The sequence below is a fragment of the Meleagris gallopavo genome, chromosome 1 (genome assembly GCF_905368555.1).
Source record: "Meleagris gallopavo chromosome 1, MGAL_WU_HG_1.1, whole genome shotgun sequence".
Taxonomy (NCBI): Eukaryota; Metazoa; Chordata; class Aves; order Galliformes; family Phasianidae; genus Meleagris; species Meleagris gallopavo.
In genome coordinates, this window is record NC_139404.1 from 163,848,564 (window position 1) to 163,866,777 (window position 18,214).

Sequence of the window (18,214 nt, forward strand, 5' to 3'; positions counted from 1 at the left end):
CTGGTTGAAGATTTCTTTACATTCCTTTGAATCTCTACTTATATTGAAAGTACTGTAATTCTTTCTTTTTTTCAAAGGCTGGGAAAGCTTTGCAGAGATTTTGTGTCATTTTCCAGAACCGTGGTCCCCAATCATCAAGATAGGTCTCATGTGTTGGAGAAGGAACAGCACTGTGAAAGTGTGGATGTTGGGCTATTGAGCTTTGCAAAGCCTGTACTAGCTTTGTGGGATGCATCAATAGCAGCTTTCAGGGAATAGTGAATTGGCAGGGGGGATGAATTCTAGCAATAAATGGAACACTGACAATTTTCTTAAGCGAGCTTCTGCTACAAGATTGGGAATGATGGATTTTGTTAAGGAATTGGAGGTGCCTCTTTAGACTTAGAGATACTTGATATGTATCTGAGCATGAAACATTATATAGGAGAATGTGACCGATACTCTTAAATAAGCAGGTCAACATGTGGCTGAAAGATAATTTTGTAAACATGAGTATGGGGTAATATTAAGTTGCAGTCTCCTTAGCAAAGCAGTTATCTCTTGCACAGGAAACACTTGAGTTCTTGCTAAGCTCATCTTATGGAAGGAATCTACACGAAGCTATTCAAGCTAATAGCATCCATTCATTTCCAGAAATGAATGCTCTAATGAAGTACTGCTTTTATATCTATATCCACTGAAAAAATGGAGTTAAGTGGGAAAGGGGAAGGCCTTCACCCCAAATAACAGTGTATAAAGTTCTCACAACATCTATGTATCTACCATCTTATCTGAGATGTACATAAAATAAAAGGTAAGATTTCTCTTGATTATTACTCTGTAATGTCTTGGTAAAGAAAGCTTCTTAGGTCTCACAATCTTTCCAATTAAAGCAAAGCATGTGCAGTTGAGAAACAGAAGTTAGTGATAAACATGCAGGTTCAAAGAGCATATGGGATGCTTTGTTTCAGCCCTTGAGTCCAAATCAAACAGCATGCCATTTTGAAGTCTGACAAACCACCAGTTTGAACTGAATATTCTGTGTTGACAGAAGAAGGAAAACAGATATGCTAAGAAGAGCTAACCCTGTAGTGTGTCTACAATTTAGATAAGTAGATTGTCAGGAGAGAGGAATTCTAGTACAGATCTGGAAAACTGACTGCAGGAAAACCTCTGAATCTTTTTGTAAAGTGGCTACCTGGCATTAGTATCTAAATGACTGAATATTCTCTGATGATGCTCAACTTTCCAAGACAGCATTCTCTACTATTTGGTCGCCTATGATGGACACTACAATAATACTGTCAAACAAGATTACTAAAAAAGATTTAAAAAAAGAAGGAAAAAAAAACTTTAAAACAATTAAAATAACTGCTCCTGCTGACTCCATCCATTCCCACCAGACAATTTTATCAGTAGGTTAAATTGGGCTGATGTAAGATGATGATATCTGACCATAAGATGGCGATAGTGCTACTACATCGGCAACAAAAACCACACTGGTACAGCAACATGAAACCACACAAAAGTGCTACTGGGTAACAGCTTTCCTCTCTCATAACTTCTACAAAAGGCAATTGCTATGATCCCATGACAAGAACATGTCAGTTCTTGCATGAGTTTACATAATTGTCCTGTGGAAAGGGAACTTGGTGTGGGAAAGGAAAGGATAGGAGAGCTGTTTTCTGCCTAATAAATCTCATTCACACTTGGAATATATGGACTCTTTGTAAACAATAATATAGAGAGATCCAATTTAGAGGTGATTCATTCTGTTCTCCCATTTTAACATACTGTGAAAGTGATTACAGAAACTCATGAAGAAGAAATAATTGCAGCTGTAGACAAACAGAGGATCTTCCTAGTCAAAAGTCCTTCCTAAAGCACAGTCTAGTTCCCAAAGTAAGAATGATACTAACAAAAATTAAAGATGCAACTGAAAAGTTCTGAATTTTCCATTTGTGTTGCCCTGGTGATCCTACAAATTAGTCAGTACATTAAGGGGGGTTGGAGCTTGATGATCCTTGAGATCCTTTCTGAACCAAGCCATTCTATGATTCTATGATTCCATATGCTTCCCTTAAACACTGATTTCACTATTTCATATTTTGAAAGTTGCAGTTAAAAATCAGCATGAGATACACAATTAATTTACATGTTAATGTACTGAAAGTTGGCAACAACCCTAACCCTAACACTGAAAGACAAAGGGAAATGTCAGTAACCATAATTACAGGAGTCACAGATCAGCTTGGTAATTAAGCTATCATGCGTGATTATTTTTCAGGTAAGACATCTACTCAATTTTTCCTGCGGGCATATTTCTACTTAACGTTTTTCAATACATCTCTCCCCTGACCTTTCTCCCACCTGAAAAAAAAGCCATTTCCATCAATTTACTAAATGTTTTTCACTTCAGATTGGGAATTCCTACCTGCACAGGCCGACCATCCTCCTGTCCAATCATGTTCCTCCAGTCCTGCAGAGAACGCTGCAGGCTTTCGAGCCCAGTCTCCCAGAGCCTCACACCACCTCCCATGTCCACACTAACCAAGCCTACTTTGCCAAGTGGTGCCAAGAGGGCATCAGCATCTGAGATCATAGAGAGCCAAGATGTATACGGAGAGAGAGAACGTGGGCTGAAAAACAAGAGTGGGTGTGATTGATCTCAAAGTTGCAATCAAAAAGAAGATGAATAATTCTGCAGCTAAGGTGGCAATTAAATGAAATTTACACCCTCATTCCATGAGAGACCATAATTAAGCCCCACAGATTTACTATTTTATCTGAAAAATTTCAGCTACTGAAACTTGCTATGACCAAACAACATCTTTTCATGAAAGCCCAGTCCACTGCTTTATCCTAATTACCTGAAGACCAGTCTTTACAAAAAATACCATAAAGAATATGAAAAAATTAAAAATGTGCCATAGAAAAACACAAAACTACACAAGAAATAGGAGAGAAAACATGATCTGAGCACTGAGGAAGGTTTCTCCACATCAACTTTAAGTAAGATCCCCAGTATATGAGCAGGAGGTGACTCATTTAAACACTCATTTAAAGATGGCACATTTTTACGTGTACAGAATCTTAGTACTGTTATAAACAAATACTCAATTTGCAGATGAAAATTCACTGCTGAAACAGGGATCTAACAGCTACATAATACAAAGGAAAACTTAGTTAAAATAGGAAAGATTCTTTGCACTTTGTTAGTGCTATTAATGACTTGTACAATGATTTGCAACTTACATTAATTAATACTACAGTTCATAATTTAGAAGAGCAAAGCTATAACAGATATACCTCTAAGACTGAAATTGGCATGTACTAATTCAACTGAAGAAGAGTTATGTTAGCATTTGACCAAGCTAACTATGCCAGAAGGAGGAAGAGTGTCATACAGAATATCATTTACTTTCACTTTCCACACCAAAAGAAATATTTGCTTGTCTGGAACTAATAACATACATTAAATTCTGTTTGCTCTTCCTGCGAGGCAGAGGATGTTCTAATCAATAAAACAACTTACCTAGGAATAGCAATGTATTTGATTTTCTTCGAGTTCAGATCTGTTACTTCCAAGTATCCAGCAACTTGTGGAGGAGCAATATCTGAAAACAAACAAATCTTATTTTCCTGCTGCATGATTAACTGGTTATTGCATTTGCATTTAGGAGATTAAATTGAAACATTTCATCATACAATACCTGTCATAAAACGATGAACTTTTACATTCAACGCAGGACTATAACTTGCAAACACTGAAATGTTTTACTACTACGATTGTGAGCAAATAGGCACAATTATAAAAGAACAATGTGTTTGCACAGTAAATGTCAAAATTACATATAAATATAGCCTTACTCACAAAAGCAGTGATCAGGCATTGCTGCAATCCCTAACTTACTGTATTTATCTGTTACTGAAGATAACGTCAATTGTGCAACTGATTGAAAAAGCATACTGAAGAACGTTTCAAAATACTGTACTTCTAATTCTCACTGGAAAATTTTTCACAGAATCACAGAATCACAGAATTGTAGGGGTTGGAAGGGACCTCTAGAGATCATCGAGACCAACCCCCCTGCCAAAGCAGGTTCCCTACACCAGGTCGCACAGGTAGGCGTCCAGGCGAGACTTGAATATCTCCAGAGAAGGAGACTCCACAACCCCCCTGGGCAGCCTGTTCCAGTGCTCCGTCACCCTCACCGTAAAGAAGTTCTTATGCACATTCGTGCAAAACTTCCTGTGCTGCAGCTTATGTCCGTTTCCCCTTGTCCTGTCTCCACGTACCACTGAAAAGAGACTGGCCTCACCACTATGGCCGCCACACCTCAGATATTTATAAACCTGGATCAGGTCCCCTCTCAGTCGTCTTTTCTCAAGGCTAAACAGACCCAGTTCACTTAGCCTTTCTTCATAGGGGAGATGCTCCAGGCCCTTCACCATCTTTGTGGCCCTCCGCTGGACTCTTTCCAAGAGATCCCTGTCTTTTTTGTACTGGGGAGCCCAGAACTGGACACAGTACTCCAGATGAGGCCTTACCAGGGCAGAGTAGAGGGGGAGGATCACCTCCCTCCACCTGCTGGACATGCTCTTTTTAATGCACTCCAGAACGCCATTGGCCTTCTTGGCCACGAGGGCACACTGCTGGCTCATGGCCAACCTGTCGTCCACCAGGACGCCCAGGTCCCTCTCTGCAGAGCTCAGCTTTTCAGTTACATCAAAGTAAACGTTGTTGCCTTAAACTGAACAACATTTCTTGAAAGTCTCCTTGAAATGGAGAGACTGATATTACTTGCAGAAGTGTTGGTGCATGCATACAGCACAAAGAAAGACCAGCAAGACTAGTAATATAAGGGGACCCAACATTTAAATAAGTAAAGAATAACCCACAAATGCACAAAGTGCATATCTACAGCACAAGAGCAGGACAACGGGGAATGGTTTTAAACTGAGATGGGAGAGGTTTAGGTTAGATATTAGAAGGAAGTTTTTCATGCAGAGGGTGGTGATGCACTGGAACAGGTTGCCCAAGGAGGTTGTGGATGCCCCATCCCTGGAGGCATTCAAGGCCAGGCTGGATGTGGCTCTGGGCAGCCTGGTCTGGTGGTTGGCGACCCTGCACATAGCAGGGGAGTTGAAACTAGATGATCATTGTGGTCTTTTTCAACCCAGGCCATTCTATGATTCTCTCCCCTCACCCCCAAGGTCAGTACCTATATATCTACAGTATGCACATTTACAGTAGTTTATTGGCTGTATTTACTGTCATTCTTTAAGAATGTAAATATAAAACAACTAGAAGTGACAAAAAAATCTGGTAAAATACGTTTGTAGGCCACAGAGCATTTTCTGTTTTGCCTAGATCTTGGTAATGCTTAAAAATGTGCTCTCTCTTTGGATATTAATGGAGAGTAAGACACTCTTGAAAAATTCCAGTAAAAGATCTGAAACATGTAGACAGACGTAGAAGTACTAAACTGGAAGAGGTAGAATTGTAATTAAAGAGTGGTTGATATATTTGAAAGAAAAATCAATCAAATTAAATTACAAAAAGAAAAGGGACTGCAAAATAGGAAGCTGAGGAAAAGGTAACCAAATGTTTAAGTGCAATACAGAAATAACCATCTGGGCCTTGGAACTGCAGTCAAGGATCTTGCAATGAACATACAAAGTAAACAGATGCTATGTTGCTGTCAGAGCAGGAAAACAAAATGCAAGTTTTATATTAATATGAACATCAGATCTAAACAAATATAGTTTGTCCTACTTCTGCTGAAGTCTGAGGGAGAAAAATAGTTATGCCCAGCTCAAGACATCAAGCAGAAGAACATGTAGACACACAAGTCCTGGGTAAGAGAACCTGGCAAAGAGATTAGAACAGGTGGACTGTAAGGACAAATTTAAGAAATCAAAATTTTTTTAAATATTTTTTATTTTATTTATTTATTTTTGTCCAAAAAGAAAAGGCTACAGGAAATAAAACACATTTACCATAAGATCTTAAAAATTCTTATCAAGAGGGAAGTATAATTCTGATCGAGTGGAGGCAACACAATGTTTTTATATTAATTTACAACAAAACAGGATGGATACTAGGAAAACCTTTTATTGCACAAGGAAAGTGAAGCATTGCAACAGACTAGTCAGGAAAGCCTTAGAATCACTTTTTTAAGATAAATGTTTGAAAAACAACAGTCAAGAAGAGTCTAAACATGTGATATCCTGTCCCTACACAAACAGGTGGGCCAGATGATGTGCTGGGGTTATTCCTGTAACCGTCTGTTGTATTACATGTCATTCCAGTCACACTAATAGAGATATGCACTTAGAAACAGATTGTTATTTTATATTCATATATGGAAAGTACTGAGAATCCAAGTAAATATTTACTCTCAAGCAGCCCTCATTTCTATAGCCTTGTTTTTAGAATAAACATTAATTCTTATTTGTGGGTTTCTGCCATGAACTCTTGTCTGAGTTTACATTTTGTGGCCATACATCTATTTGGCAGTCTTTGAGGAAATTAATTCTTGTTATAGTTACTTTTCAAACATAACTATTACTCTAGTTTACTGTTTTGATAAAACAAAGGAAATGATTTCTTTCCTTGTTGTTCCTAGAAGTGTTTTGGTAATACATATTGGAGTACACCAGACTTTGGCTGAGTACTTTGAATTATTAATAGAAATGGAAAGCTGTGCGCCAGAACTGACTGGTTGTCCAAGAAGATGAGAAAGAAAGCTTGATAGATAAGCAAACAGAAGAAAGAATACAAAACAAGTTGTTAGGGGAAACAGTGCAAGAACTTCAAGGGAGTGCCACGTTGCTCAATTCTGTGTGATAGGATGCCTTTGTTTCATTTCATTATATAGTCATCCATGACAGGAGAATCACCAAATGTCCAAAGGCTGTCCATAAATTGTGCAGAACAATCAAGAATAAGCAACATGGAATACCCAGGGGTCCCAAACAATACGTTAGCAGCTATTGGCAGTCATTAAGTTTACACTCAATTAAATATTATATCAGTCAGGGAGAGCCAAACTCCAGAAGAGAAGTGTAGCCCAACAGAGGGTTCTGTAAATGCTGGACATCAAATTTTCACAGTAAGGAGTCAGACCTAACAATCTCAACTGCCAAATGAGTACATGTATGTGTGTCTCTTTTCTCTGTAACATGTTTTTCAGTGGACAGATTTTGGATACATGCTTTAACAATGACAATACTTGGTCTTTCAATTAGCGTCCTGACTCCATGTTAGATAATTGAAAAGTCTAAGAACTAGTGGCAAGAGCACACAGCATTTTCCTCAAGACTGAAACAAGTTCCAATCCAGAGGCTTCTTGAGCTGGATGTGGTGCCTTTTGATGGTGTTTTTATGTCTACGTATTTACTAACATCCCATGAGTTTATTCACTTTTCCCTTGGATCCATGTTTCACCATTTACAACATCCTTTGGCAAACAGTTTTACAGGTTGTTTCTCCGCACTGGAAAGAACCACCTCTTCTTGTTTGCCTTGATGAACTCCTATTGCCATTGCTGGCTGCCCCTAATTCTGGTACCAGGCATAAAATCACTGCATTTTCCACATCTCCATCCCATCATGCATACACACTCTTTAGATCTCCACCGAATTTCCCTTTATTGCTCTTGTCTCCTGGTTTAGGAGATCTGGCTGAAGCAATATTGCTCATTTTTGCCGGCCTCTTCTTCATTTTCTCTAGGATGTATAGATTTACACAATAGCACAAAGGTTTGTTTTTCCTTTGTCTGTCCCCTGGTAATTCTTCGAATTCGATGTGCTTGCTGAGATTTGAACTATTTTAATGAGACCATATCTCATAATTCCAAAATCATGCTCTTGAGATGCAACGATCAGCTCATCATGTAATGATTAGCCCATCATTTTATATTTAGAATTTAGACTTCTTTTCTTCATCCATGTACATATGTTAAAACTAGATGTCATCTGCCATTTTTATGGCATTGTCAGTATTGTATACTAGTACAGGTCTTTGAAGGACTCCACTCATAGCTCCCTTTCCACTGGAAAAACAGCCCATTAACTCTTAAATAGAAAATGTCTAAAGCCCTGAAAAATGTTAATGGAATAGAAAACCTAGAGTCTAGTTTAAATGTATCAGTAAGGTCACATTAAATATGATTCACTTACGATCAGTTTTGCTATTACATAAATTCAAGCATGACTTAGAAAAGAAAAATCAATGGTAATGATCTTCAATAAGGCCTTGAATTTTGAACTTAAATGGCCAATCAGTTCTTTACAAAATATACCTTATAACGTTTCTATATATTTAAAGCTATCTGTCACTATTCATGAGCACCAAAGTTGAGGCACAAAAAGTTAACATCCTGTTCAGGTAGTATAAATGAAATTGCTCAGTCACAGAAAAGCCAATTCTCAGACAGAGAATTTGCTCAGGTCATTCGTACCCAGTCTTCATGGAGCATGGTGGTATGGCAGTAGGAGTTGAACTTTCACATCAATATTCCATTACATTTTGTTGCTGTGCAACAGATGGCAGCAGAGGGGCTGTCTGACAGAAAGGCATCTGACATGGAACTGAGTATGAAGCAAAGTTTCTGTGGTATGTTAGCATTTCTTAACAGTAGTTTAATATATAGGTTATTCTGAAAGTAATGCCTCCTATTTATATCATGGAAACTACAATAGGTACAATGAGCACAGGAACTATGTTTGATAGAATAAATTCTCAGCTACAAAACATTATTTTTCAACATAGTCACCGCCATTAGCTGTGCACTTCTATCAGTGATAAACAAGAGCATGCATGCTGTGCTCATAAAAATCAGCACCAGCACAGGTGACCCACTTTCACTGTTGACACCGCTGAAACATGCTGCCCACTGCCTCAGTGTGCTCCACCTGCCCTTCTATCACATACAACACTTTTGGGCTTTCTCTTTAGAGAGTACTTTTTCCTTGGAGAGGTGGAAAACTCACAAATTCTGCTTATCACTAAGTGGCACGTTTTCATTTATTGGCTGAAGAAGCTAAAGATACAATAACAGAAAACATGGCATGACAGCACAGAAGAGTCTGAACGTCTGAAAGTTGCCTATGCCTGTTTTATCAGCATGCAAGAGGATGGTTTTGCTGTATGTAAATGTTGCCCACCATCTTGGACAAGAGAAGCAAGAAGCCTGGGTCTCTTCAGTCTGGAGAGAAGGCAGCTGTGACTGTAGTTTACCAAGCCATGTAGGTGATGGTCAAGATGAATGAAGAACTGTTATTCACCCAACCCTCAATGCCAGAACAAGAGGCATTTGATAAACCTTCTAGGAGATTGGTTCATGAAAGAGAGTAGTGAACTTGTGAACTTTCTGCAGAGACACATGAGTTCAAAAAGAGACCAGACAAATTTGAGCACAACAGGTCCATAAACATAGATTTAAAAAGTGAAGCCGAAATGTACCCTGCAGTATCCCTAATAAAACAATGACAAATGTTGAGATCTCAAGTATGAAAGCAAAGACACAGAAGTGCTAAAGCTACATGCATTCTCTAAACAAGCTCGTCTGCTGTTCCTGCTGGAAACAGAGCCATGGTTTGTTTTCAAACTGAGAGTATGGACAAGTGGTTTGACAAATAAGGCATGTCTTATAATGGTGCATCTGTTGGGTACTGAGCAGAGCCTGGAAATACTGGTGAAGACTGATTGCTGAACTGGAACAATCACATTCCTCAAGCTGGTCTCCAGTGCAGGCAAAGTGAGATGCTATCTACTGGAATATTCATGTAGGCAGCATGTTTAATTCCTCAGAAGTACAGTTAAGCATGTTGCTAAGATTCAAATTGATTTTAAAATTAGCAAAATGAGTGTAACTACTCTCATTTCTCCTCAAATGCTTGCTTTGCGATTCTTTAAAAACATTTTGTAAAAATTCACAAGCTATGCAGTTTATAAAACAAAACCAAGCATGTATAGTTGTTGCAGTACAAGTATATGAACCTCTTACCTTTTGGGTAAATGTCTTTCAAAGGCACATCTCCAGGTGCTAAAATTCTGGCTATTTGATTAGAAGCCAATAAAGTTACACAATTGGTTTGTTTTGCAGCTCCTCTTTTCCTCCGGGCTCCATAATAAAATGAATCAGAAGGGGAAGCGTGTTTGCGACTCAGAGAAGAGTTTCTTTTCCAACTGTACACTTCACTGGGAGACTGCAAGAGAGAAGATTCTAATGAAAACAGAGTTACTACTACTGAGCCTAGAGAGAAAACCATCCCATCTTGAAGGTCTCTACATTTGCCAGTTATATAGCATTACTGTTATAAACAAGAGCTTAGATACATTGCTCATATATAAACACCAACACCATTAACACCTGAAGCTATAGATCTGAATCTGAAGTGTTTCACCATCCTTGCATTCATGTCACATGGATATGTACAATGAAATACAGGGCTCCAGTTTATGTCAAGGAGAACAAAGTGTTTCAACACCAGAGTTAGTGCTGAGGTGTGTAGCATCTTGGGCACTTCCCCTTCTACGCTATTTCACGTGTTCCACAGTTAACTCATATCTACTTAAAATGACTACAGGAATATATTTATAATGAATATACTATACATAATGCTTACAGTTCTCATATTATGAAAAGCTAGTGCAGTGGCAATAGCATAAATCCAAATCAGGTAAAATTCAAAAGCAAACTGCAAACACATAGGGAATATTTTACTGACAAAGACGTATTTTCGAATCATATTGGTTTTCAAAGTATTTTCTTCCATCATTTGTCTTTTCACAACAGTCATGCCTGATTACGGCTAAGTTTTCTTTTTTGCCCCAATTTATTAAGCAAATATCACAAAGGATTTATTACACAAACAGTACCTCCTTTGTGTATCAACAGACAGCAAATACAAAGAAAGAATTAAGCGTACCACTTTTATGTTCCCCATGTTTACCTCCAATCTTTGCAGCAGCATTAGTCATTACACTGCTAAGTTTCACTTTCTTTACTAGTCCTTTTCTGTTTGTGATTTTTGGATTCAGAGTGGACAGAATTGCATACATGATTTATACTTGATCACATCACTAAATAGTGAAGGGGAGCATAATTTAGTTATCGTTTTCTTCATCTTTTTCTTAAATCTAGAGGTTTGTTAGCTGCTGCACACTGAGCAAAAAGTTCACAATTCAAAATGGTACTGATATACTTTTTTTCCAGTCATTATATTTAATTAAAAAACTATCAAAACATAAGATATGTAAAATCTATGTGGTTCTGGGCAGCCTGGTCTAGTGATTGGCAGCCCTCCCCATGGCTGGGGGTTGAAACTAGATGATTATTGGGGTCCTTTACAACCCAGGCCATTCTATGATTCTGTGATTCTATGGTCTCCAGCCAGCACTATCTAGAACTCATCTTCAGTGAAGTTTGTCTGTGCGACACATTACCTTGCCCAGTTGGTTATTATTTCAAGTGCCACTGGAAACCTTTTAGATTAAACTGTCCTAGTAAAAGATGTACTCTACACGAATGCACCATTTACTGTCATCCCCTTCTTTTTCCATATCATTTTGTAAACAGGTACTTAATTGGTCACAGAACAAATGAGATCATATTACTTCACGGTATAACAATGCCGGGTATTTACCATGAGGTCTGGGAAACCAATAACAACAGTAGCATAATTATGTTGATCTGAGAAAATCCTGTTGGGGGAGCTGATCTTTAGTCCCACAGCTGCACTGAGGTTTTCTGACGATAGCTGGGCACTTGCAACTGCATGCGGTACACACAGTTCTGATGCTAAACAGGGAAATTAAACAGAATGAAAGCCGTTTAATCCAGATGTGTAATAGGAAACAACATTAACTGTATGAGTGCTGAGCACCAATCACTGCCATTACTTTGTGCATAAACTTATTAACGAACAGAAGATTTGATTACGCTATACTATAAAACAGATAAAAAAGAAAGCAGGAAATAATAGTAGTTTTGTAGAGTAGGGGACTTAAAATCAGGAAATACCAGCTAGGAAATATTTGCTTATACCACTGAATTTTGCCCTCTGCTGTGCAAACGAGGCGGGAAGCCTACAGAATGTAGCAGCTTGTGATCTCATTAAAGATTTGTTTAATGCACACACACACAGAAAGGCAAAACGTAGGTTTGTACAGGTGTCAGTGTGAAACTGCTTGGTGGCTGTCTTTCTGTCTTTGTAAATTAAACACTGCTATTTGCAACACACTTCTGGTACATAATGGTCTAGTTTTCTTTAAGTTAAGGAAAACTAAGTTTTATTCTGTGTAACTGTATCTGCACTTCACCTTGCCTCAAAATACCAACACAGTCAGAACCCCCTATCTTCAGTTCAGCAGTCTACTCTGTTTCCACTTCAACTGACAGACTATCTAGTTCACCTGTCAGCAGGAGGAAATCTTTTCTCCCTCAAAGGACTACCAGCTTGAGTCAGTGGAAAACTCCCACTGCTCTACCTTTTTTTAGTTACCTGCCACAGGTTCTGCCTCAAAGAATGATAGGAGGCTGAAGATGCTATATTCTGGATTTGCTGGAATAAAAGAGGAAAGGGGATGTGATAACCTCTGATATTGGGGCAAAAAAAAAAAAAAAAAAGATAACAAAGGATAAATACAGCAGAAAAAGCATGCAGAAGTACACTGTCTACAAATACTTTAAGACTGGAAATTAATAGGGTTTCTACCCATCTAAGGAATGACACTTTATAATAGTTTCTAAATATGTTAGTAAGGGGAAGGAAACTGTGCTCTGATGGAGCCTGATAACTTGAAAAACTGCACAAAAGATAAAAAAGGATCCTAGATATTTCAGCTATGAAGAGTACGTAGTATCAAACTTGTTGCTGTTTGTATAAAATAAGACTTATTTGTTGTTTGTCAGTAATATTTGCCTCTATGATGTTTACACCGTGTTTACCTCATTCTTCATACTTAGGCTAGCCACAAGGATCAGGAAGACTTTTCCTTTTTCTTTAATGAATATAAATATAGTGCTTTCTTTTTCCCTCTGTCTCTCTTGGACACTGGAGAGAGGACAAAACCCATTAACTGCTAGGTGGGATGAACATAGACTTCTAGTGTTACTAAACCTGATCAAATGCTCAGGGTTGACCATGTCATCAGATCTGAAGACAAGCAGACCTTACCAGGCAGAACGATGGCCACTGGAGATTTCTGCCTTCTTCTGTAGCAGAAGACATGTTTCACTTCCCAGCACCATCTGGGACTTTTAAAGCACAAATTTCCCCTAACTCTTAACACAGGTATGATGGCCCTAGAGGCTTCCTGCACACTTTCTGTATATCTTCATGAATAGTGACTTCCTTTCAGACCTTTTGGTTTTTAAAAGCATTAGGGAATGTATTCTAGCTCAACTAAGTGTGTATAATAGATTTGCAAGAGTGTACAGACTGCATTCGCCAACTGATGTGACTCCTTCTATGTGCTGCTGACTGCCCAGTAATCTTTTTTCCTTTCCCTTTATGTATGCTTCTACATTTCCTGAAAGTCCATGACTGAAGGCCTCAAATGCTTTATTTCAACAACCTGAAGTTTGAGCATGGAATTTGCCATGCTTTGTGAGAAGTTGTTAACCACACGTGACCAGGGGAGGACAAAAAGAGAATCAGAGGGAAGGTTACCCGGACTTTTAAAGCAAAAGAGCCTTGTTTGTGCAGCTGCAAACACAGAAATGATTAAGAAAAAAAAAAAAAAAAAAAAAAAAAAAAAAGAACAAGCCAAGCTTGCATTCAATACCCGTTGTTAAGCCAAATCCCATGTCAGCTGGCTCTTCATTCAATGCATACAGCTGGCAAGCCTCACTGTCTTCAGCCTCCATATGGACACGCTTCGTTAAAAGAAATTTCCTGTAAAGGACACATATTTATAATAATTCCAGAGTAAGCTTGTAACTCTAAACAAGGACTTCAATTTTCTGAAAACTTTCTACATTTATATAAACAAGGCTATCAACACCTTTTGGTAAAACTAGGTGATTTACCAAACATCTGTGAGATAGGAAAGGGTAAGCCGGCCAGAGGCATATTTGTCTGCTGATGACTATTTACCCACATCTACCCGCTGCACATTCATATAAAAATAAGAAAGAAGACCAATATTCTTTCATGTGACTAGGAAGTAAAGCAAGTAGGTGTAACCCTGGACTACGAGGCTGTCTTTCCAAAGCTAGGTTCACTAACATTCTAATAGCCAAAAATAACACCACCTCAATAAAACATGCATACAATTAAATCTAGTCTAGATTTTCAGAGGTGAGAATGTAGGCACACTCTGTTAATTTTTTTGCTCTTTCACGAGAACAGGTCTGCACTTTAAGCACCAGCTGTTTAAGTCTAGTCATCCTACAGGGTTAAAAAACAACTCTAAGACCAAGAGTGAACATCAACCAAGGACAAACGAGAAATAATGCCATTAAGAAAATCAGTCTTAACTGACTGATTTGTTTCACTTTCCACCAAGAGCCACCGGTCTTCAGCCACCAGGAAGACAGATTCCAGATTGATCGGCAGTGAGATGGTGTGAGTTTGGCCCTCTAATACATCGAGTACAATAAGTCGGTTTCTGTCAAATCAGAAGCCACAAGAAGAATAATTAGACAGGCATTTATGCAAGGTGAACCATTATAGATCAATAAAATACAAGCATATGATTTCAATCTCACCCTTTCTCCTTGTAGAACACCAGCCAGTTTTTGTGTGAAAACTCTCGGCACATTTTGTAACTGCTCTGTACAAAAATAAGTTGTACAGCAATTAGGGTTTCTTAGATTATCTCCAGTGAGTTTCCCTGACCCCCCTCAAAGCGTACAACTTTTTTTTTTTTTTTTCCTACATTGTGACTATCTCACTGCATTAATTACCTCCCAAAATACTATCTAGACTGTCTTGTCCCAAATCATACAGCTGCATCATAATTTAGTTCATTACTTTGGATATAATCCCTTGTAACAAAACGTTCTGTTATTCCCACTTCTAGCTTCAAGGAGGATGATATTAAATACACACATCCTCTGACAATATGACATTTATATCTTTGCTGTGAGAGTAAACAATTCAGTGCCTGGGTCCCCCAAACAATAAGAGAGACAATCCTGGTGCTGTTTTTGCAATATTAAGCTATGATTTCCAACAAAAAGAGTATGTTATGTTCTTTACTATGAGACTGGTGAGGTGCTGGAACACGCTGCCCAGAGAGGTTGTGGATGCCCCACTCATGGAGGTATTTAAGGCCAGATTGGATGGTACCCTGGGCAGCCTGTTCTAGTATTAAATGGGGAGGTTGGTGGCCCTGCCTGTGGCAGGGGGGTTGGAGCTTGATGATCCTTGAGGTCCCTTCCAACCCAAGCCAGTCTATGATTCAGAGGCAAGCGTTATTTCTCACCGTCTCCTCCTTGCTGCTCCACCAGGGTGTTCTCCTGGGAGAATCTTGAGCATCTGGTGAGAGCAAAAGCCGACGAATGGCACCACTGTTTGTATCCAACAACAACACAACATTGCTCTGTAAAAGAAAAGCAGATCTGCGTACATCTCAAACCCATTTCAGAATCTACAATAAATCTTTTTGAAGCACTCTTGAAACTCAAGCAGCTTTTTGAAAAGATTATCTAGGCTTCATTGGAAAATGCAGGCTGAATATTCTTGGTCTATTTCAGTGCTCAAGGAGAAACGTAATTGTGCAAGCTAAGTACCTGTAAAAGGGCTTGAATGAGTATTTCAGCTTTTCCATGGTGTTTTTCTTATACAACTCACATCCATTCCCACATAAGCTCCAGAAACTAGACTAGCATGTCTAATCTGTAGCCAGCTACATGTGCAAGACATACCAGTTTTGCTCTGTCAAGCCACTAAAATATTTGCTTTCAATTTTTATGTTTCCTTAGCATTACTCCGAAGTACCTATTGCCTAACATACAACTTACAAATGGCTTAGTATTTTCTGCCACACTTCGAGCTTCCAATTCCTTGAAGCCTATTAAAAACCCCAATGTGTGAAAATCCCGTGACCTGGGTGCTCAGTGAGCTTAGTGTCAGGAGGAGGATGCTGCCAGAGGACAGCAGGATGACTCTAAAGGATTAATACCAAGACAGGATTCTGAACAGTATTGCAAGCATCCTCCACATAAAACATGTGAAGATACGGTATGCTAACTTTTGAACAACTTCAGATTTCTCAGACTGTTACTCAATGCCTCATCGATGTCAAATGATGGGGAAGGGGACCAATACTTCCCCTTGCCACCTCCAGGTCACACACGGGGCAGGGAGTGCAGTATGGATGAAGCTTTCCCTGCCCACTGCACAGTGCCACAGCTGTCTCCACTGCTGTGATCCACGTGCCACATGGACCTAACGTGTCTGAGGTGCTGCAGCCAAGTCTGGAGTGCTTGATATGGATGAATGCACCTGACACAGAAAATACACAGCTTGAAGGATTAGCTTTTATGCAGGGTCACTTTAAACATGCCTTTTTACAAAGTATTGTAGCTGCTCCTAACTTATTTAACTAACAGTTCAAGGGAACAATCATTCAGAGGCAGCCTTACCTGCATCAAATGAAATTTAAAAGGTACAAAAGAACACGTTAATGAAGCGTTGGCTTTAATTTTTTGTTTGCCATTTAAGGAAGCATTAGGCTCTGCAAGGACATTAGGTTCTGCAAAGGCTTACTAAAAGTAAACTGTCCACGTACAACATCTGCAATAACGCACGATAGACATTAAGGGAGTAAAACATAAATTCCCACAAAATCGTCCTAAATAAAACAAGTACAAACAATCTGAGTCACAGTGTTTCTGTTCCTTTTGGGTATGCTTCATACTTTCACTAGGATTATTTGGGAGAATTAACTTCATTCAGTGATGACAGTCATTTGAAGCTAAATATGGTAAAGCACGTAAAATATTACCATGTTATTTGGAGCATTTGGGAATTTCAGCTGGAGTTCAATACGTCTGAAAAAAGAAGTTTGCTTATGTATTACAAACCAAAATTACAGAAACGTGGCTCAGGAAACAAATAGGGCATTTGCTTTGGATTTTGGTTTTCTGCCATGTTTTATTTATATGGTTCTGCAGCAGTGCTGCTGAACCAAAGAAACGCATTCGCCTTCCACATGAGATAAAGAGCACATACGAATCAATTACATTCTTCCACTTAGCGTTAAATTTATGAGAGTAGTTGGTAATATAAAAAACCTTTCTACTCCACCCCTTTTGATGTTAATGGTTTCCTTCTGTGCTAAGTGACTAATGTATATTCTGTCTGTGTTTAAGAATAGATTTTTGCGTCACTGCAAACACGTCCAAAAGCAGCTTTGGCAACTCCTCAAGTGGGCTGGGAAAAGAGGCTGGTGTGCAATTCCGCTATGTTTGTTCTTGACTGGGAGAAAAGTAACCTTTGGGCGACCTCACGACCCCAGTGTCTGGAATTCCAAACTTTGGACAGATGAAATAACCAATCCCATGAAGTGCCGGGCCTTTATTTTTAGTTACAGCAAAGTTTCCCTTTCCTTACTGCTGTTTTTATTTTAGCAAGCATTTTCCTCTTAAAAGTCCTGAAACCAAGCGGGGCTGTGATTTCACTTTGCTGGTATGGGAAGCTGTTTCTTATGGACTTGTGGACAGAGCAGAGCTACGGGAAGGAATAAATTTCAAATTCAGAGTAAGACAGTATAAACAATTCAGTTTAACCCTCTTGTATTCTTCTCCCCATGCTTACTTTCGCTGCTTCATTCTTTTCTGTCCTCAGTGCTCATGCAAGCCTGCAAACACTCTTCTTTGCTGTGAGCTTCAGATGAGTGATTCAAAGCTCTGGACAGTGCACACTCACCTTGTCTCATGTCCACAAGCATCTTTTCTATTAGTGCCACTCCACGACCTCTGGAGTGATGCACATGTGGCAATACTGCTGCTGTAGACCTTTCTCCTGAATGCATAAATAAGAATGTTACACAGACGAGAGGCTTCAGATGCTAGTGCTGGGAGGCTGCAAGTCATTCTTTCACAAAGGGGTGATGACACACTGGAACAAGTTGCCCAAGGAGGTTGTGGATGCCCCATCCCTGGAGGCATTCAAGGCCAGGCTGGATGTGGCTCTGGGCAGCCTGGTCTGGTGGTTGGTGACCCTGCACATAGCAGGAGGGTTGAAACTAGATGATCACTGTGGTCCTTTT

At 39.1% G+C, this 18,214-nt stretch overlaps 1 protein-coding gene across 2 annotated transcripts in view; it reads right to left on the reverse strand.

Annotated features, from left to right (window-relative positions):
• Positions 1-18,214, reverse strand: part of VWA8 (von Willebrand factor A domain containing 8) — a 180,173-nt gene that overhangs the window by 35,719 nt on the left and 126,240 nt on the right. For both annotated transcript variants that reach the window (XR_014880982.1, XM_085215801.1), the window contains exons 30-37: positions 15,425-15,541; positions 14,706-14,770; positions 14,480-14,605; positions 13,781-13,890; positions 11,638-11,792; positions 9,996-10,197; positions 3,515-3,596; positions 2,414-2,618 (exon numbers count right to left, since the gene is read on the reverse strand). Coding sequence is in view for 1 of the 2 variants with exons in the window: in XM_085215801.1 (XP_085071927.1) it covers positions 2,414-2,618; positions 3,515-3,596; positions 9,996-10,197; positions 11,638-11,792; positions 13,781-13,890; positions 14,480-14,605; positions 14,706-14,770; positions 15,425-15,541 (1,062 nt within the window). In the remaining variant the exon portion in view is untranslated. The remainder of the gene's footprint in view (positions 1-2,413; positions 2,619-3,514; positions 3,597-9,995; positions 10,198-11,637; positions 11,793-13,780; positions 13,891-14,479; positions 14,606-14,705; positions 14,771-15,424; positions 15,542-18,214) is intronic.